The 20876-nt window shown below is 37.1% G+C and overlaps 1 protein-coding gene across 6 annotated transcripts in view; it reads left to right on the plus strand.

The window, feature by feature from the left end:
* Nucleotides 1–20876, plus strand: part of ARHGAP29 (Rho GTPase activating protein 29) — a 54744-nt gene that overhangs the window by 26258 nt on the left and 7610 nt on the right. For 3 of the 6 annotated variants that reach the window (XM_030032594.2, XM_030032598.2, XM_030032596.2), the window contains exons 4-16: nucleotides 8246–8342; nucleotides 8700–8772; nucleotides 12803–12863; nucleotides 13344–13481; nucleotides 13784–13848; nucleotides 14346–14456; nucleotides 14588–14668; nucleotides 14964–15152; nucleotides 15395–15532; nucleotides 16853–17043; nucleotides 18842–19011; nucleotides 19552–19680; nucleotides 19853–19951. In XM_030032594.2, coding sequence (XP_029888454.1) covers nucleotides 8246–8342; nucleotides 8700–8772; nucleotides 12803–12863; nucleotides 13344–13481; nucleotides 13784–13848; nucleotides 14346–14456; nucleotides 14588–14668; nucleotides 14964–15152; nucleotides 15395–15532; nucleotides 16853–17043; nucleotides 18842–19011; nucleotides 19552–19680; nucleotides 19853–19951 — 1542 coding nt within the window. Of the gene's footprint in view, nucleotides 1–6114; nucleotides 6191–8245; nucleotides 8343–8699; nucleotides 8773–12802; nucleotides 12864–13343; nucleotides 13482–13588; nucleotides 13656–13783; nucleotides 13849–14345; nucleotides 14457–14587; nucleotides 14669–14963; nucleotides 15153–15394; nucleotides 15533–16852; nucleotides 17044–18841; nucleotides 19012–19551; nucleotides 19681–19852; nucleotides 19952–20876 lie in introns of those variants that run through there. The other 3 variants (XM_030032599.2, XM_030032595.2, XM_030032600.2) reach the window with 3 other exon arrangements.

Consider the following 20876-nt stretch of genomic DNA (forward strand, 5'->3'; position numbering starts at 1 on the left):
AAAAAAAAAAAAAAAGCCTTGCAGACATAGACATTAATACTTTCTATTGCTGGCGTCTGCTGCTGCAGTTCTCTGCATGTCAGATCGATGCAAATGAAGCACACAATTGCTCCAGCTCCATAAACCATAGCTGTTTCTTCTTTGTGTAGCCTTTGACTGCAGCTCTCCCTACTCTGGAATAAGTAGAGTGTATTATTGTGGACCCAGTACAGTTTTTTTCTATGTGGCATGGAGAATGCTTTGAGTAGGGTTAAACCTCCACCTCTTGCCTGTGTTAGTCATGTGGACCATCTTCCTTCAGAGACGCATAATTTAGTTTTTCTCCTTATTCTAGGGTTTTCCCCCTTGTTTCCTAATTATCTTAGTATGTCTGAACATACACTGCTGATTCAGTAAATAGAAATATTGGTTAAAATGCTAATGTGTTTAGCTGCCTGATTCCTATATCTTGGATTCTTGCAAGCTTCTTATGGATTCTTCCTATTGATACATAGTTTTGCCAGTTTGCTTGATCTGGGCAGTACTAGCAGCCCACCTTGCATTTTCTTCCTGCTACATGTAGTTTCCTATAGATCTGTCCCTGGTATTTGAAATGATCACAGGATTATAACTCTGCAACTTTTGAGAACTTGCTTTAGGGAATTGTACATAACAGTAGAAATGCCAAGGATATTCCTGAGAGGTTACTGTTTGTCTTGTTGATCTCGGGAAGAGTTAAGTACATGTGTACAATGGTAATCAGATATTTATACATGAGAACAGGTTAAATGTTTAGTGAACATAATTCTACATCCACCTTAGACAAGCTGATTCCACGCTTAAGTGCTATGGTAAGATCATTGTGTGTCTTCCACTCCCCCCTAATTTCAGTGAACACAGGACAATGTTCAACTGCTCTTTCTTTAATTTAAGAAACATTGAGGAGAGCTGACTTCAGGTATGCAAGTAAATCAAATTATATCAACCTTTGCTAAATCATGTTTCCAAAAACTATTGCAATAATATCTATCCTTTTTGGACTACATAGTTTATCAAGGTTGTTCTTGATATGCAGTGCCCCAAACTGATTACTGTCTGTACTGTCCAAGTTTACCATTACAGAGTAGAACAGTAGAATTACTTTCCTTGTTTCACATGGTAACATTGTTGATTGACTCCATAATGGTGTTGGCCTTTTGTCAATTTTTGTGTTCGATTTAAAGTGTATGGTAAGTCCAAGGTCACTTTCTGTAGTTCTAGTGCTGAACCAGTTTTCCAGATCTAGATTTATATATTCTCCATCCTACCCCTCCACTTCTGAAGTGGAGAATTAAGCACTTTGTTGAATTACATAATCCATTCCTCCAGAGTACTCGCAGCCTTCTGAATTTGATGCCATACATATTTTCTTCTCTTCTTGGTGGACACTGTTCCATCATACAGTTTCAATAGCACTGAACCCTGGGCAGATGCTTTGGTGTTTCATACATTTTCTTATATATATCTGTTTCTACTTGGTTTGATGAGTAGCTGTTCTTTGAATAGTTATTTTAGGATTTCATTCATTTCTCTTGAGAGCAGAAGAAATAATTGTAGTACTGAGCCTTTTTTTGGCAATACAGATATTTACAAATACTTTCTAGCTTCCTCCCCAACAGATTTTAGTTCATATAATTAATATGTTTGCACTTGAAGTAGGCTACCTACTAACATTTGCATTGTACAGTTCACTCACTGTTAATATATTGAGTTTATGAGGAGCTACAATCATGGAGGGATTGCGTTATTTTAGGTATGAAAAAAACCCCTACTATTAAGAAAGCACTGTGCATATTGTATAATTACAGAATTTTGAAAGTAACTCCACTCTATTGTTTTCAGAATGCCACTTGAAACAAAAGCAGAACAGTTATGTCTTCCAGTTTTCTGTCAGATGTGTTCAAGTGGGTCACGTTGTAAGACCATACTTTAGGTACATCTGAAAAGTCTGTGTTCAGCCATAGCTCACTTGAACTATCTTAAATATGATCTTGTATGATGAGAAACCTCTCAAAGAAAAAAGGCACGAAAGGAGTTGATTTTGTTACGGTAACAGTCTTCGTCTTTGAGCTGGAAGTGGACTCCAAGTTTTGACTTTTTCCCCTCTCTTGGTTACATTACTTTGTGAATAATTTTCTCATTGGCAGTGCTTTGACAGTACTGAAAATCTAGCTTCAGGACTCCTGCTACAGTATCCAAAGTACAATGATGATATGGTGCATAGTGCTGATCTGATACAAATGCATTCTTCCAGCTTGAATAAATAGATAAAAAGTGTTTTCTGATGGAATTAAAAGTTACGGCATGCAGTTGCTGTTCATAGCATTTTCACTAATTTCTCATTGAGTTATTCATCTGTCTCATAAACAGCATATGTTCTGGACCTAGAACAGAGAGGCTGGTGTAAACTGTCTGGTTGTTCTGTGCCTAAAGCAAACACAAACTCACTCTGTGGCAAATTGTTGTTCCTGTGATCCAGTGCTGTGTGACTTGGCCTTGCAGAGTTCCCAAGTTAATTGCAAGGAAACGGAGCTCCGGATCATGCTAAAGAAGGTGGTCTTGGTCAGTCCTGCCTCAATATTTGTAGCCTTTGATACAAAGAGGTACTTTCTTATCAAGACTTCAGTAACGCCTATCAGTGTTTGCTCAGCCACGTATTGTATTCCTTATGTGTCTGGAGATGGAAATGGGGACTTGCAGGGCTTCAGCTCTTTCTGAGCAGTACTTTGGTCCTACTTCTACTTCTCGGAGAACAGCAAAACCTTTGCTGTATGAAAAAGGCCTACCTCCCCCCAGCATAACCTGTGGTAGACGTGAAGGCAGTTTGTCTTTAGCACCTGTTTCGTTTTTACAGCTGGTTTTTGTGTGAGGATCATACTGGTCTGTGTTTGTATTCAAACTGAAGTGTATGACTGTTGGAACTGAGGAAGCTGAACTAAAAATACAGCATGTTGTGGTGAATTGTAAGCCTATCAGACCTCAAGTTTGCTTACGGTAGCCTGTCGGTAACACATGTGTTCACAGGTTTTCAGCTGTGGTTATGTCACTAGAAGTAATGTAACTTTTGAATAAACAGGAAGCTACAAGAATGTGAGGAGCTGGTAGGACAGAACCAGTATCCTTTTTCCTCTTGTCTTCCCAGGCTGTGTTAATGTGACATTACGAAAAGTTCATCTGACTCATCTGTTTCTTGTCATTGGAGGACAGAACTATAAAAAGACATGGAAGCACTCTGTATCTGTAGTCAGATTTATGACTAGGAAGAAGATTAACCTTGCACGGAAAATTTCTGATGTTTATTTAGGAGAGGATGAAATAGAAACAAGCTGGGATTTACATGTGATTTCCTCCCCCTCCACCCCCTTCAGAAATAGAAGCATAGCTGGTTTAGGTTCTAGAAAGACCTTTTTGAATCTTTGCATAATGCTAGGGTTTCAAATCTAGGTTGTATGTAGAACTTCATGTAGGGGCAAATGGTTTTTTTGACAAGTAACTGCCTTTGCTCTTTAATGAAATCAGTTACAATAACTTTGGAACCAGTGATGGTCTGTGACTCTGGCTTGTGAAGTATTCTTATAAGCTTGACAAGTTGCACTGTGATTTAAACCTAATGTCCAGTGTGGACAGACCACCTCCTTTAAATTGCTGTAAGTGGGAATATTTTGAATGCTAGCAAAAATTAGAGTGCTTGTGCCCCTCCTTCAAGGCTCTCAGCCATTTCTCAGGTCCTTCAGCGGGAATGATATGAATGTGCTTGTAGTTCTGCTTTGGATGTCTAATGCTTTTCCTTTTGGACAGATTGAAGGAAAAACTAGCTATAGCATGTTACCTTAATCTTGCTACAGAGAATGATGTTTGGCACAACAGATAATGTCAGACTTTTACCATTTTAAACTGAGGTTGCAGGAAAATGTAGGGGAAAAGAAACTTGATTTCTCTGGTTATATCTTGGACATGACATGGTTCACCGGGCCTCTTTGCTTGGACTCTACTACTTAAACATGCTTACTTGAGTGCTTCGTAAAGAGTGTCTTTTAAATGATCTGGAAGAGTTGAGACTTACTGAAGTGTCTTGCTTGGAACCTGTTTACACTCGTGTTTCTGGAAGTCACTTCCCAGTCTGGCACACCATCATAATCATAGTTGTTATTTTCCCACTCAGTATCTTTAAACAGTTGATGGCCCCAGAGTACATGGTTTTCCTGATCCCATGCTGAATTCAAGTTTGTACTGTTTTTTTTTCTCTAAATTGTACCTTTTGACTTAATTGAATGACTAGAATGAATGCAAATTCCTGGTAAAGCTGAAAATTGCACTTGTCTTGTAGAAATTCCCTGTTTAGGTTTGGGTTTTTTTCTAACAGTTCTGCATCGAAGTTAAATACCTCTAGCAAGGTGAAGTAATTTCAGTTTTGTTGGTGTATCTGTGATGTAAATTCAGAGCAAAATTTATTATGGAGGGAGTAGGAAACAGTTCTTCAAACTTGCCTTGTTGGCATCCAGCTAAAGCTGGGGAGGCTGCCAGACTTGGTAGTAAGTACAGGCTGGTGAAATTATATGGCACAGAGAACTAAAAGTAGAACAGTGGGGCCTGGACAGCCTACTGATTCTCTCTAGCTGTGTGATCATAAGAATACTCTTCTTCTGCCTCTTTCCAGTCTGTATACTACTGTTCTTTACTCAGGTTGCTCCCCACATTTTTTTACACGTTTTTAAAGATGAGAGGTAATAACAGGAAGTATTACAAGTCTTCATTTTGGGAGAAGGAGTGTTTTTTGGTCTTGGTTGGGTTTTTTGTTTGCTTGGGTAGTGTTTTTGGTTTTGAAATAGTTCTGAAAGGTTCTTGAAAGCGTTGTTGGGAGTTTAAGGACAGAAAACTGCTTGTAAAGGTATTCAGTTCCAACAAGTCAGCCAGTTGCTTACTGCTTAAAAGTCAGCTAGTAAAGTATGGAGTGAAGATCTATTTCTGTCTAAGGAAATAGGTGGTGATGTTACCGTATCTGTCTATTAGGTATGAGAAAATTGACCTGCAGAGAGTAAATTCTGCAAGCTGGTGTAGTTTAGACTTGTTGAGGCTCTGCAGGCAGCTGGTAAGGTAGCTTTGCCGCTGCCAGTCCTGCATGTGTCTGTGGGGAGGGGGAAGGAGGAAGCAAGTGGACTCCAGCATGGCCGTGTCCCCTGGGTTTCCTGGGCTGTGCTGTCTTGATTTGGCTGGAAGGGGACAAGAGAGCATCGCAGAAGCTTGTGTGCTGTGGTTGCTGTGAGCTGTCTAAGCATCATCTTTTAAAGGCCCTGGTTGCATTTTGGTCTTGACAGCTGACAGCCTCTTCTTCACAGTTCAGAAGCTTGCTCAAATGTCCTCAGGCACTGCTTCAGCTTCTGGGATTCTGGCTTCCAAAACTTCCATGGCTGTTGGTGGTTCCCCAGCCTGTTCTGTGCTTGATTCAGAAAGCTTTTGATGGCATGACCCAAGAGTTGAAACTTTGCAGTGTCTTGCAGCATTTTGATGAGGTTGCCAAACCCACTTCAATTTGAAGACAGCTTTGCCAGCCTTGGAAATATAGATCTACTTTAATACAAGCTAGGCTTGCGTTTCAGGTACTGGATTCCAGATTTTAATGTATTGCTATCATATGATTATTTTAAAGTTCATTCCATGACATCTAAAGTCTTACTTAAAAGCGTTGTTAAGTTGTATACTTGCTTTGAAATCTGTAGAACTATAGATAGATAGCTGTCCTTTCCAGACTTGGAAAGATTACTATAGTTCATTGTTGTCAGTAGCTATTGTGTGCAGTCAGGATGTCCTGGGGAAAGAGCGTGCATGGTTTAAAGTTGATGTTAAGTACATCAGCATTCCAGTGGTAGTAAGCTAGAAGAAAGCTGTTTGTATTCCACTGAATTACTAAGAGCTTGGACTAACCTTTTTGGGGAGAAGTGGTAATTCTGAAAAACTTGATATTGGCATTCCATTTGTGATGGATCCTGAAAAGAAAGGATTTCTCTGGTATATGAAGTGTAAAGCTTAATGAAACTCTTCCTGGAACAGGAAGGCAGAGTGAAACAGACAGCGTTTCTTTAGGGAGAGGCTATCTAATGTCTCATTAACAAAGTGAAAGAAGTGCTTTTTCTCTGAAGACACTGCAGCTAATGGATATACGAATGTTGCAGTGGTAAGTGCTTTGAATGTATAGACAGTTTTTGTTGGTTCCTTTTAATTTTGAAACAGTTTGCATTTTGTGCTGGCACTCAAATGATTTTTCCAGTCATTAGTGGCTGGTAATCAATAGATCTCATAGTAACTGTTGTTGCTTGATGATTTGGAATCCAAAGTTTAGATTTATAAGTGGTGTTATCTCTGGAAAGCTGAAGTTTTCAACTAACTTGAATTTAAAAAAATAAAGAAATCCACTGCTATTTACAAAGGTGTTAAAAAAAATTTATATTCTGTGGAGCTTTATTGATTCTTATGTCAAACAAAGGTGCCAGAGGCATTTTTTTATGTAATTGCGAAGTGTAGAAGAATGAAGAGGTAGGAGAAGCCTTAATTTAGCAATGAACTGTGGCAACAGAGACAGTTAATATTTTTGTAATACGTGGCAATTTTTTTTTTTTTTTTACTGTAAGCTTATTACAACACGTTTTTCCAGATTTGCAAGTAATTGTGAAAATAGCCCATGAGAAGAATACGTATTTTCTGTAATACCTTTGTATAGAAATAGTTGTTACAAAAATGTTGATCAGGTCTGTTGGCATGTTGTATAAAAAGGAATGGATTCAACTGTGTTAATTTACTAGTTAAAAACTTTTCCTTTCACAAAGGAAGTCTAATGGGGCAGCAGATTACTGTACTTTCTTTGTTTGTTACCCATTAGTGTTTAGGCACCTGGCAGGAAGTTTGAATACTTTTCAAGATTGAAGTCTGTTACTTTAATTTGATAAGAAAATGTGTATAGAATGGGCAACAATTTAATGTGATTTAATTTTTGCTACTTCTAGAAATGATTGCAGTCCATTATTTCCATACTTACACTTGAAATGTAAGGAGTATACATAAATTAACATTGTCACAGTTCTTGCAAAAAGTGATGAATTAGGGGTGAATAGCTGTATGTGTCATTGCAGTATCTCTGAAACAGATGAACATAAGTGTAACTTAGGCATCTAGATATTTAATAATATTGCATTGCTTAAAAAAATTAAACTTTTAAAAAATAAATACTAATGTGAAATTGTCGCTTCTCACAATGTAAAATTGGGAAAACTTCCATCCAGAGGGCTCAGCTTTGGCACAAAGGAGTGTATGCGACTTTTCTACAAAAAATTTCCCAGTCACCAATGAACAAGAAGTTAAGCTGGAAACAGGCAAAAATGGTTGTGCTTTCTGCCTTTTCCTTTCTCTCTCCTCCCGCTTGTCCAGTAGTTGTTAATAGAAACTCTGGATGAATCATTCTTCTTGTCTCATTATTCCAGTTTGTCATGGAAGCATGTTAAAAGCTCAGTGTTGAGTGGCTAAATACTTGTCTTGATAACCAGTTTAAACCATATAGTTTGTCCAGGAGCACTCCTCTTCGTATTTTGGAACAACGATAGTTACGCTGAGTTTTTTCCCCACTTTTAACAGGCAAAACTGAAGGGCTTTTGCCAGACTGCGGAGCTAATAATTAAAGGGTTTTGCAGTGGACACTACCTTTTGGTGGCTTTCTGTTTGTACTCAAGCCAGAAATCCTGTGTTTGGGATGGATACATAGGATCAGATACAGTCGGAGGGGGGGACACCCCCATAAACTACTGCTCCTGTTCTGAATTCTGAAACTTCTGCCCAGACAAGAAACAGTTTTTCAAATATTTGGCTGCATTTCTGAGCAACTTTGGGTGTTGCTGCTGCTGTTGTGTGATTTGACTCTTGCTGGTAAATGACTGTTTTTCTCTTCCCCTCACGTTACCATCGTGTTCCCACACAAAGCTGCTTCTTAAGTGGGAAGATATAGGAAGTGAAAGGGTAGTCTGATTTCATTGTGGGAAGCATCTGGATTGTGTTAATTTCTTTCCTTTAGTGTTTACTTTATTACTAATCTTCTTTAAAACTGTGTTATTTCAATTGTTCAGAAAAGTATAATGTTGCATGTTCTGTAGGAGACTTTGTGTATAAAATTTGTCTTGAGGCCTAGTAAACTTGCTTGATTGACCCCACCTCTCACCCATTGGTTTTAATTTTTTTTCCTAAGCGGTGAACTTCAAAGAAGTTAACGAAGAAAACAAGAGAGAACTCTTCAGTGAAATATTTTCTTCCATTGAAACGTTGGCATTCACCTTTGGAAACGTGTAAGTTGGAATCCAGAAGGAGTTTTTAAAGAGCTCAGTGGAGCTGAATCAAATTAAACAACAACAACAAAAACTTTAGTTTTCTTTTGTACAAATATTATCTGATAAACTAATTTAAATTAATCTCATCCAGAACAAGTTTACTGCTTTGTTTGGGTGTTTTGGGGTTTTGTTTTTTTTCTTAACAAGGAAAATGATGGTATAGAAATTGCAGGGAATATAAGACTACTTCTAAAAATTATTTGCAGAACTTTTAAAGGATATTAGAAACACTCTCTGAATTTTTGTTCTCTGTGATCTGAAATTGCTTGGTGAGGTAAAGTAATGAAGTAACACAATTCTTTGTTTTTCTGGCAGTGTTTCAGACTTCCTTATGGGAGATGTAGACAATGGCTCGTCATTGGGACTTCCTGTATCTCGGAGAAGTCGGGTAGGCTAAACACGTTCTCTTGGAGTGTGGAATGATATCTTTTAAAGGAGATTTTCACTTCCACTGAAACTCTGTGCTTCATGGGGCTGGGACACTGAGTGTTAAAACAAGATTAAACCCATGAAAAAAATGCATTCAGGGTTTTGGATACTTGAATGTATTCTCAGTTCTGAATGCTAGTGATGACTCAACAGGGCTAGCGCTCAAATATATAAATGATAACCTACTGCAATTGTATTTCAGATTTTTAAATTGTTAAAGTGAAAAGAACTAAATACTTAAAAGTAAGATACTTGAATGATTTGCATGCTGAAGTAGTTAAATAGACCTGTTAGACCTAGAAGCTAAAGATTTAATGACCTCTTTTGGGCTTTTAAAGACTAATATTCATTACAAAATAACCTTTTCTTCTTCCGGAGCCCAGTTTGTGCTGTAGCTGTTTCAACAACAATTCACTAAGAGAGCTGAAATAGCACTGTCAACTTATAGGTTGTCAAAGAAAAACATTAGCGTTTTAAACTCCCCTTCAAACACTTCGAAGGTGAGATTAAAAAATGCTCAGTACCAAATTCTGTTATGAATTTTTGTGTATCTAGAAGCAGACTTTCAAGTAAATCAAGTCAAATTAAAAGTTACATGCAAGGAAAATGCAACTGATAATTGGTGTGTATGACAAGCTAAATTGTAGCGAGGTTAAAAATTTTAGATTGTGGGTTTGTTTAAAGGCTTCATTGAAATGTACTTAAGGCTTCGCATTCTTTGACACAGGCTTGATCATAGCAATGCTCTGCAGCTACAGCTGAGTAGTCTTTTTAAATTTTCACTATGTTTGATAACACACATGTGAAAGATGGATGATCACAGAAGTTCTACTTCTGTAGCTGCAGCAAAACTCATGTTTGCAAACAACATGGAGGGGAAGGAGGCTGCTTGGAAAACTGGTTCCAGCAGACTTAGAATCAGATTATTAGGTTGCTGATGAAAAGTACGAAATAAAATAACATAGAAGCCAGCATCTTATGTAACTTAAATGAGATGATTTGAACAAATACTATTTCAGCTATTCAGTTCACCAGCAGAAGGAAGGCGCTGAATTTGCCAACATTTTAATCTTGTAATGGCTTTGCAATGCAAAAGCATCACGTTCCTGGAATGAGATGGTCCAATATATTGTATTGTGAAAGTGAATGCCTGGCTAAAAGATCACTCTTCTGAACATGGGGGTTGGGGAAGACCAAGGGCAAATTAGAATATAGCGAGATGAAGAAGGAATTCTATTCTAGATGCTCCAGAAGTCGCCAGCTTATATTTAAAAGTCCTTTTTTGTAGTGTCATTTGCTTTTCCTAATGTGGAAGGGAACAACTATAAATTTTGGAGCAGGTAGGATAATATGGTTCAATTTCTTGGAAATCTGTCTTAAATTTAAGTGCATTTTCATTCAGGCAGATAAATACACATTTAACAGATGAAGCATTTCACTTTGATTTGCAATTCAGAGAGCAATTTGGAGGCCAACTAGGTGTTGAGTGTTAGGAGTTAAATGCAAAATACTGAAGTAGCTGTATTAAGTTTTCATTCCTGTAGGTGTGTACATTCAGTGGTTGAATGTAGCAGCTAGCTGTATCTTAGAAATATTAGAGCATAACATTTTGGTAGAATTTAATATGTAAATGCTTTGAGGGTTAATTAAGGAGAGAGCTTTTAATTGCCTGTTAAGTTGGGGACCTCCCTTACTGAGCTGTTGAGGATTTGCTCTAAGGAGGGTGGGGGCTGATCTTGCTTCTCTTGACTGCAGGGGAGTCTACATTCTTTAGTTCAGACATTCCACTTGGAAGCTTAAGTTAAATGATATGTATACCCCCTCTTAGCAAATGTAATTGTTCTCATTTTAGCCCTTGTAGTACAACCAGAAGTACAAGGTGGAAGCAAAGGTATTTCTTAATTAAAAACAGAAGAGCTTTAGAATACATTGGAAGAGACGAGACAGGCATGTCTGACCTTTTGTTACTCAACAAGCTATTTGAATGTGATTTGACACTATGTAGATCTGAGAGCATAATAAAGGAGAAGGATAAAATTTTCAAAACGTGTGCAGAGATTTGCCTCTGTCAGGGTGAGAGTTCTTGAGTAATGGGGGAAAAAAGGCAGAAGAGACTGGTTGAAGTTGAGAAGTGAAATCTGTCTAGAAGTCAGGCTTTTTTTTATTTATTTTTGCTAGGCTGACTGGGATGAGTCACTGGATGCTTGAGGGGGCAAGCTATATGGGTCAAGTTATGGTAATAAGTTGTAGGACATAAGTAAAAGTAGTTGTTCATGTACTTGCTTTTAAAATGTGGTATTACATATTTACAGTGGGTGAATATAGATGGATGAATGAGCATTGATTAGCTGCCCTAACTAGACTGTGTGCCTGAATTACTGGAAAGGAGTGAACAGTTCTCAGGACTAAAATGATTTAAGTCTTTTAGAATGGGAAATAATTTTTAGGACCAGAACTTTTAAGTGCCTCCTGAGTTAATATAAAGTATGGGGTTTTCCCTCTTACTTGTTCTTCCCTAACAACTGTATGCCACTTTAAAATCTAATTGAAGACAATAATACTTTATACCTAAATCAGAACTAAATCTAGGAATGTTCAGGCTTTCTGTGCAACCAAATATTGATCCATCTCTCAATTCAGATTATTTTATTTTTTTTTTACCATTTGGTTGTTAGACAGCTTTGGATGGATTTTCCACCTGTTCTGAAAAAGCCCTTCCATTTTACTGAAACTCTCTTTTACTAAACAGCAATTGTACTGGTATTTTGCTTTCTTAGGAATGGAGCTGGTCCTTAGACTGTAGTTGGATTCTGTTCAATGTAATTGATGATTAATACCTTGCATATTTTGGTATATGGAAAGCTGCTTTTGCTGTGAAGTAAACAATGATGATTGAAGGATTTTTGTGTGATTTATGATCAGTTTCCATTTACATTTAAGAAAACAAACAAACAAAAAAGAACTACTTGCATCATTGTTACTGTGCTCTATTTTAGCTGTAAGCCTGAAAATAAAGCGGTACCTAAGTCTAAAATGGAAACAAGCTGTTCTTGTAAAGCTTAAGGCCACTTTGCAGCTATGTCTCGGCCTTGTCTTCTGCCTGCTCTCTGCTTCCGAGTTTTCAAGAGTAGTTTATTCATTTAAAATGATGTAGGGTTATGTTGGGTTTTGTTAGGTGTGTTTTGTTTTTTTTTTTTTTAAAGGGTGTGATGGTTACAAGAGTAGTTTATTCATTTAAAATGATGTAGGGTTATGTTGGGTTTTGTTAGGTGTTTTTTTTGGTTGTTGTTTTTTTTTTTAAAGGGTGTGATGTTTACTAGGTAAGCTTCTTATTCATTTAAATTTGTTCAGCGGCCTGGTTTACAGCACAGTCCTACAAATAGTTCAGCTTGCACAGTTAAAGGGGTAGCAACATGCAGCAGGAGGACAAAGGTAGGGATGAAATCTTGTGCTAAATTCCTTTTATTATTGGATTAAATTCTGTCAGGTTGTACTGATTGTCAGGGCTTCGTTGGCAAGTGTTGCTAGTCAGCTGTTGTGCCTACAGTGCACACCAAGTAATTTAGGAGAAATGGTAACTTTATTCCCTTGAGGAAGAAATACAGGATTCTAATGGCTTGTAGAATGGTGTGTGTTATATGTATATGACATTAGGTCTGTATGAAATGCTTTTTAAAAGATAGGTAGGGATCTAAAAAAATCTGGAGGTCACTTAACCTGATTTGTTAAACAATTAACTCTTTCATCACAGCCTTTCAAGATTGTTGATTTAAAGGTATAGAATGATTCCTTGCTATTTGTTATGTCTCAGTTGACAGCTATGGGAGCTTAGAAGGTATTGTGCCTTAGATGAGAGGGAGTTACAGTACAGTTTGTTGCTTTATCTGCAAAAAGAGAAAGGGGCGGATGATGCCTTTTATTTTGTTAGGCTGTCAGTTCCAGTGAGAGCTTTTCTTTGCTAACTTAATGTTTTGTTTCTTGTACACCAGTCTTTTGAGAATCTTTCTGTGGAATCTGGGGGCTCACTGCATGAGAGGGATGATATTCAAGGTAGGTCATTAATATTAATAAACGCCATTCTGTATCTGTGTTTTCATCTTCTAAAATGTTATAAGTAAGTTGCTTGGTCACTTTTTTACACCTATGCTGCCATTAAAACTTCACTGTAAAAAAATATGCTATTGCAGAGGTTGTATGCTTTTGTGAATGACCAACCTGGGCTGCTTTTCGGGGTGGGAGGGGGAAGAACCACAGCCTGAAGCACTTCTCTATGTCATCATATGATTGGTGATTTGTTGGGTCACTTTCTTAAAGAAAGTTATGCTGACCATATGACTACTTCAGGTAAAATACTGTGGCCCTTTAATTTGTTCTAAAACCTCTGTCAGTCCTGTTTAGAATCAACTAGCATTAAAGACCAACTCAAGATCAGAGCTGCTTAAGCATTCACAGTTGGCTAATACTGGCTTTGCTCTCAGTGTGTGGTCATGTCTAAAATTCACTTCTTTGTGTTCGATGCTTTATTTTCAGGACATCTTCGAGCAGAGGAGGTTGATAGCATGCTCCTAAGAAATGACAGTGGAATTGAATCGGCTCTGTCCTATGCTAAAGCATGGTCAAAATATACCAAGGATGTAGTTGCATGGGTAGAGAAAAAGCTTAGCTTGGGTGAGTGGCTCTTTCTGGCATTTAATCAGCTTTGTCATGATGAAATTAAATCTGTTGTCAGGCCTCTGTGCTGCAGACTGTCAATAATGTGATTTCTAAATTAGTAGCTGTTCCACTGAAGTGGACAGAACTATTGCACATTTCCTGTAATTAAAGGCCTGAAACAAAGTGAAGGTGGGCCCCTCTGTAGCCTATCTGTTAGACGAAAAATGTAAAAAGCATTTATTTAGCATGTGGTACAACTGTTAGTGTAAACAGTAACTGTGATTTTTTTTTAATTTTTTTTTTATTTTTTTTAACAGAAGTGGAGTGTGCTAAAAACCTAGCAAAAATGGCTGAAACCGCTAAAGCTGTTGTTGGACACCAGGTGAGTACATCGTAGGGGCTTTATTTTAAAGTCTTAAATATGTATTGGATGCCTTGCCCAAAAGTAAAACTTTGGGGATGTTGAGGAATGGATTTTTAAGTTGATACAGAATTGATTTATACTGTAAATCACTGGTTAAAACATCTGCTGTATTTTATGTCTTCCCATCTCCTATGGAAATTTGGATATATACATTTATTTTTGTTGAAAATGCAGAATAGCTTTGTAGTTTTCACAATATGCTTTTTTTCTGTCTAATATCTTGTATGCTTTGTGATTTGGACTTGTAGACTTCTCTTTCAGAGTGTTTTCTTAGTAAGATGAAGCATAGCTGAGGAATTACTCCTTTCCTATATTCAGACCTAACTCAGACTTCCACAGACATATAATACCTTACTAAATTAATTGAAAATGTAGTTCAACTATACAGACATTTAGAATGTCAGCATACCTCCACCTTACCTAGAACATTAATGTTTTGTTGTGTGTAATTTTAGGATTATATGCCATTCCAATCAATATTCATTAATGCTTTTCAAAATGATATTGAGAACAATCAACTTTGGCAACAAACAGCTGCTGCTCTCCAGTCTAACAAATTTGTGCAGGTAAGCTTAAAGAAAAAGACAAAGATATTGTTTCAGTTTTTAAGAAGTTCTGTAACAGCACAGATTTATTCAAAAGACGAAACTTGCAGCCTATAAGCCTTTTATGTACTCTATTAATGTTTCCTATCTAGCCTCTTCTCGGAAGGAAAAATGAGTTGGATAGACAAAGGAAAGATATCAAGGAGCTTTGGCAGCGAGAACAGAAGAAAATGGTTGGTATTTCTTTCGTATCTAACAATGTTCAATCTAAAATTCTTAAAAAGGACAAAACTTTCAAACTAGGCTGTTATGCACTTAATTTCACATGTGGAATCTATAGGGCTTATTGGATGTAGTATGTAACTGTCAATTTCATGACATGCTTGTATTTGTATCATTCTCTGACTATGTACTTTGAACTGCAGCGTACAGACCTGTGTGTAACAGCCTCTTTAAACATCACATTAAATAACTGGAAAATTAAAATCATTAAGTCTTTTGTGTCTTTCCTTTTGTTGCATTCTGCAGCAAGAGCTGGAAGCTGCTCTAAGAAAAGCAAAATTGCTATATGCACAGCGTCAAGATGAGTATGAGAAGGCAAAATCCTGCACTGCTCGTGCTGAGGAGGAACATCTTAGCTCAAGTGGAAGCTTTGTGAAAGATTTCAGCAAGCAACTTGAAAAAAAACGAAGGCTAGAAGAGGAAGCTCTTCAAAAAGTAAGAGTTCTTCCTTGCTTTTACAGTTACGCCTACACTGGTTTTACTCAGGCTTTCACAATGGGAATATTCAAGCAAGCGTTCTGTTCATAATTCTTAACTTTAATCATGCTATGCTCTTTTGGGCTTTTATCCTGAATGGGAATCTCCAATTACAAGCATCTTGGTGGGGTTTTTTTCTTGCTTCTAATATCAAGGCCTGTCTGTAGTCCATACACCCTTTATACTTGTGTTTTCTCTAGGCTGAAGAGGCCAATGAACACTATAAAGCAAGCATGGCAGAGGTTGAAGAAAAAAGAAATGATTTGGAAAGCTTTAAAAGTGATGTCTTAACACAGCTTCGGGAGCTTATTTACCAGTGTGATCTTACTCTTAAAGCTGTAAGCATGCTTTTTAAAATATGTTTGGCACAGATATATAAATATCATTAAGACTAAGAGAAAGCCCCATCTACAGTGTTAACTGCTTAAAATAGAAAGTTTTCAAAGGACAGAGGTCAAGCCAATAGAAAAAGAAGGAAAACTTTTAATATGTTTGTGGTGTTCTCTTTCTGTTAGGGGTTTAAAAAAAAGAGGCGGGTAGGGTGTTACATGTCTTGAATGGTTTGGGGGTTTTTATGACCTGTTGCCTTGCAAGACCCTGACTATGCAATTCATGTAAAATCGAAGAATATTGATGGCAGTACTGTTACTCTGTTGCTTAAGAGTACAGCTCCCTGTTTCCATTGTTTTCATTAGTGCATAAGCAAAGATGATTGGCTCATGAACAGAATGGACATTAATGCAATAGCAGTATGGAGCCTGCTAATCTTGATGACAGTCTCAGTTATTACAGGACCTGTTGTGACTAATTTAATGTATTAATTTACTGCGTGTAAATAAACAAAGGATCGTGTATATCTACAGTATATCTACATACACAGGTTTTTAAAAAAGCTTTAAGAGCACATTATGCCAATAGATGTGTACTTTTTCTAGATGAGACAAAGACAATTTAATTTGGGGGGGGGGGGTGGAAACCAAATATATACACATGCTTCATCCTCAAGCAACCTAAAAAACAACCCATAAGACCAGTAGACAGTCTAGACAAACTTGTCAGTTCAAGTATATCTACATTGCAAACTACTTTGCAACCCCAAAGCTGAAGAAGCACCCATGCAGTGTCCCCTTCCCTGGTCTCTGCCTTGTGATAAAATATTTTAGAAGTTTTATGTAATTTAACAAAGAAAGTGTTCAGTTAATCTGTTCTGTTGGGACAAGGAGTTTTGTCCATTTCTTGTCTTAAGGTGATATGAAGCTCATCTAGGTTTGGAACTCCAACCACTTCATCATTGTAGTTGTGACTAGAATTCCCTCCAGAGCATGAAAAATGCCTTTTTGGTAGCAAAAAACCTTGCTGTTTATCTTGATCAACCCAAAGTGGGAAGCCATTGGAATTGCCTTTGCTACCTGGAGGATTCAGTAACCCAGAGAGAAAAGGAATACTGGTATCTATACTACAGATGAAGTTTTTGCAGTTGACTTTCAGGAATCTTGCACAAAGTCTATACCTACAAATGTTACTATTTTCTAGAATTTTTGTAGTCTTATTGTTTAAATAATTTTCTGTTGGGATATTAATTTGGGTTGAGCAAAGTGCAAGTGAAATATCTAGTAAACAATCTACAAATACTGAATTTTTTTTTTTTCTCCTAACAGGCAACAGTTAACCTGTTCCAGCTGCAGCATGCTCAGGTTGTATCTCTTCCAGTTAACTGCCAATCCCTCTGTGAGAGTGCCAAACTCTATGACCCTGGTCAGCAGTATTCAGAGTTTGTGAAAAGTTTGCCAAAGGAAGGTGTTCCTATTGAATCAGGTTCTTTTGAAACCCAGAGTTCCCAGGTTGATGGGTGAGTCCCAAACTACAGGTGGCATTTGCTTGGTTTAGAATTAAATGCTAGGCACATGTGTTTAACCAGTAAAACAATATTTTTGGAGATATTAAATGAATCCTGGTGTTTTACCATGCTTTACCATTCTCTATTTCTTTGACTCATCTTTTGGTAGATTACACATAATGTTGACATTAAAACCTGACTTTAAATTCTGAAGCAGAATGTCATTTTGTGTAATAAGACTTGCTAGAACATTGACAATTGTTGTGCAAGAATTGACTTGTTCCTGTTTTAATGTAGATACTGGTTAATATGAAAAATGTAAATTTTACACTCTGTAGCGTGGTGTGGCAGTGTTTGACAATCAGTTTAGAAAGTCTGAGGAGGTAGTTTTCTTCTTCTGCAGGCCTTGCTGCTACACTACCTTCTTTCATGTTGTTTACATTTGGCAACTTTTTGGCAGGAAGTGTTGCTTGATTTCTGTCTCATGTGACTAAAAAAAAGTTGAGAGTCCACATATCCCTGTGTTATAACTTAATTATTTTTTTCCAACCTGTATGAAATGGCAGTTTTTACTGTTAATCTATTAAAGATACAGCTAATGTGGAAGTAAAGACTACAAGACAAAGACTGCTCCTCCTGTCAGTATGCCAAACACTTTTCCACCTTTAACTTGTTGTAAAATAGTCATCTTGGCACTAAAGTACCATAATATCCATTCTAATCTGTGTGTTTCACAGTTCTACAGGAAAGTGTCGTCATGGTCTTTCAAAGGAAACTAAATACAAAAAACCTAAAGCTTGAGTCAGACTTCTATCAACAAAAGCCAGGAAATTCAAAGTTAAAGCTGAGATTCTTAGTTCTTGTCTGTAAATTTCCTGCCTTTTAAGACTGATTTAGGCTATACTCATAAACTTTGACTTAGGAGGATTTAACTATGCAGCTCCCTGAGAAACTGATGAGCATGAAATTTCACACTCTTTGTGTGCTCTTCCAGCTATTTACTGCTTAAGATTTATAGGAGTGTGTTTTTTCTCCTCCCCTCTCCCCACCTTTTGTTTTCTTTGACATGGCCTTGTGATTCTTCCTGTACTTGAAGTGATCATTTTTATTATTTAGGTCTGCATTTATTTAAGGGACAGTAGCTTGGACAAATGCAAATGATAATGTTTTAAGTCTTTATTTCCTTCAGCTGGATAGGGTAGAACTGGTTAAGGAACAGCTTCCTGACTGCTAAACTTGGCTAGCAGGCCATTTTGTCCACAGGGTGCTTCAGCATTTTAGATTAATTACTGTTAACAGTTTTCTGTCCTTATCTTGAGAGCAGATTTTCACAATGGACTCACTATAAGCTCTCTGGCAGCTTCAAAATATTTTCTGTGCTTTTAAAAAAGCACAGCATTTTAATGCCTGTATGTTTATAGGTGAATGGTCCTGATGGCTGGGCAGAGAATATTTTATGCTTTCTTCCGAAAGTAGGATGCAATAGCCTCTGAATTATTGTGATCTTTAGATGAACAGATTTACTGTTTTTTCGAAGTCCGCAAAACAACAGTCATAATACCTTGCAGAGATGTGGAAAAGCTGATTTATGGGGCAGGGGGGAGGGAAGACTGGGAAATTGCACATGTTTAATTAAAAATAAATTGCCACTTTTTTTTTTTTTAACTTCGGCTTTAATAATTACATGTCAAATATGTATGTTCATGAACAGCAATTAAAGCATTTTTAGTGCCCAGGGATAAAAAAAATACATTGCTTTTCATTTAATTCTATCTTAATCACTCTTCAAATTACTTTATTCTTTCTGAAGGGTTTTTAATAAGCAATCAACCAACAGTGTCCATACGTCACATGGTAACTTATCTCAGTGTTCAGGAGACTTTCCTGCTCAGACCTTAGATGATGTGGGAAGCCCAATTTATCATCGTTCACAAAAGATTGGAGAGAAGAGATCTTCCAGCAGCACAGATATCCAAGGTGGTTCTTCTGTATTTCATCTGGAGTTCAGTCTCTAAATAAAAATACCAGACAAAAACAGGTGCTTGATGTCTCTCTGTCAGAAATGTAGCATTGAAAGGGTTAAAAATGTATTTTTAAAGTTCGAAACCTATAAAAACAGTTATGTACTTGAGCGTAAGGACAAATGGAAAACTGCCTGTATGTATACCTAGATTCTTTGACAAGAAAGGTGAAATGCAATTCAAACAGCTAGTATTGTCAAGTGCAGTGTACTAAACTATTTCAATTAACTGTAGCAATTTAATTCATTGGTTTTGTAAATACTACATTGATGTCAGGTCTTTTGCAAAAGTACAAGTTTCTAGTTTCTGAAATTCTTTTTCTTGCATCCTGAAACTTTTACAGGAATATATGCTGTGTTTTTTTCACTATATTGCATGTTTGTGTAACTTCTGCAATATTTTCCTATTTTTAATATAATCATAGTTAGTCTTTAAATAAAAAGAAAATAATGTAATTTTGTCCTTGACACTTGGAATTTGCGGATTTTCTTTTCAAAAGCAATGCGAGGGCCACCACCATTCAGATCATGGTCAGTTGGCAACCAGAGTGGAGGAATGTGCAGTGATTCTGAAAGTGCGGGGGGAAGCAGTGAGTCACGATCCATGGATTCTCCATCTGCTAGCCCAGGTACAGCTGCCCTCACTGCTATACAATTTTGAAGTCTTTTTCTTTGGACTGTTTTACATTAACGAAGACATCGTTGTTAGTTTAGCAAGGGTTGGACAGAGCCTATAATGAAAATTAGCAGTGGGGTGGAACTGATGCTTACAGCTTCCTGAAAATTTTTCTCATCTGCTAGGGGATTTTAAAAGACGACTTCCCCGAACACCTTCCACTGGTACTATGTCATCTGCAGATGATCTTGATGAAAGAGAGCCACCATCTCCTTCAGACTGCGGTAATGTTGTTTCCATACCTGAAGTCCCCAGAAGATGCTTTTTGTTGTAGAGTGTGGCTTTCCTTTTAATGTGCTTAAGAAAAGTACATTAACAAGGCTGTGATTACCAGCAGCATTGCTTTTCAATACAGTGTGCATCCACTTGAGGTTGAGAACTGAAGAATAATGTTCAGGTCATTTTAATGAGGTGGTGCAGAATTGTCTTCATGCATTTAGATTAACTATATGGGCAGCCTTTGAACATTTCTAGTGTCTTCACCCTCCTGAGGTAAACATAAATGATCCACTATCCATTCCCTCCAGACATTTGCATTTAAAATTAGCTGCATGGCAATGAGGTATGTAAGATCACTTGGAAAATTCGAAGTGAGATGCACAGATACAGAGAGTTGGTAATTTGCAAATTGGAAAAAAGTGGATCCAGATGTTTAGGGTAATAACTGAGATTTTACCCTTTTCAACTTAGATAAGCAAGTCTGGTAATGTCTGTCCCAGATTTCACCAGATCATTTCTAATTTTCAAATGAATTTTGGCTGTATAAAGACAATGTTGCCACAGGTACTAAAACCTGAATAACTGGATTATCAGAAATAGTTCTATGGGATGTCTGCAGTACTTACAAACTATTTCCGAAATGTTTGTGGCACTTGCTCAGTAAAGCCTTTAGGAAATTCTTCAGTTAGTCCTTATTTCATAAATGTATACTTTGCCTTCTAGGAATGAGCCTGTGGTTAACAACACTAATTTAGATCCAGATTTCAAGTATGGCAACATGTTAATGAATGCAAACTTTCACTTGGAGTGGTATTGTTTAGTCAATACTTGAGCTTTTAAGAAGCTTTCTGGGCAATTAACTCTATGTGTTAATTTTAAGTTTTCATCTGTAAAACAAATGAGTTTGGTTCACAGAGTTCTTGATAGCAT

This window comes from Aquila chrysaetos, chromosome 12 (assembly GCF_900496995.4).
Source record: "Aquila chrysaetos chrysaetos chromosome 12, bAquChr1.4, whole genome shotgun sequence".
NCBI classification, from domain to species: Eukaryota; Metazoa; Chordata; class Aves; order Accipitriformes; family Accipitridae; genus Aquila; species Aquila chrysaetos.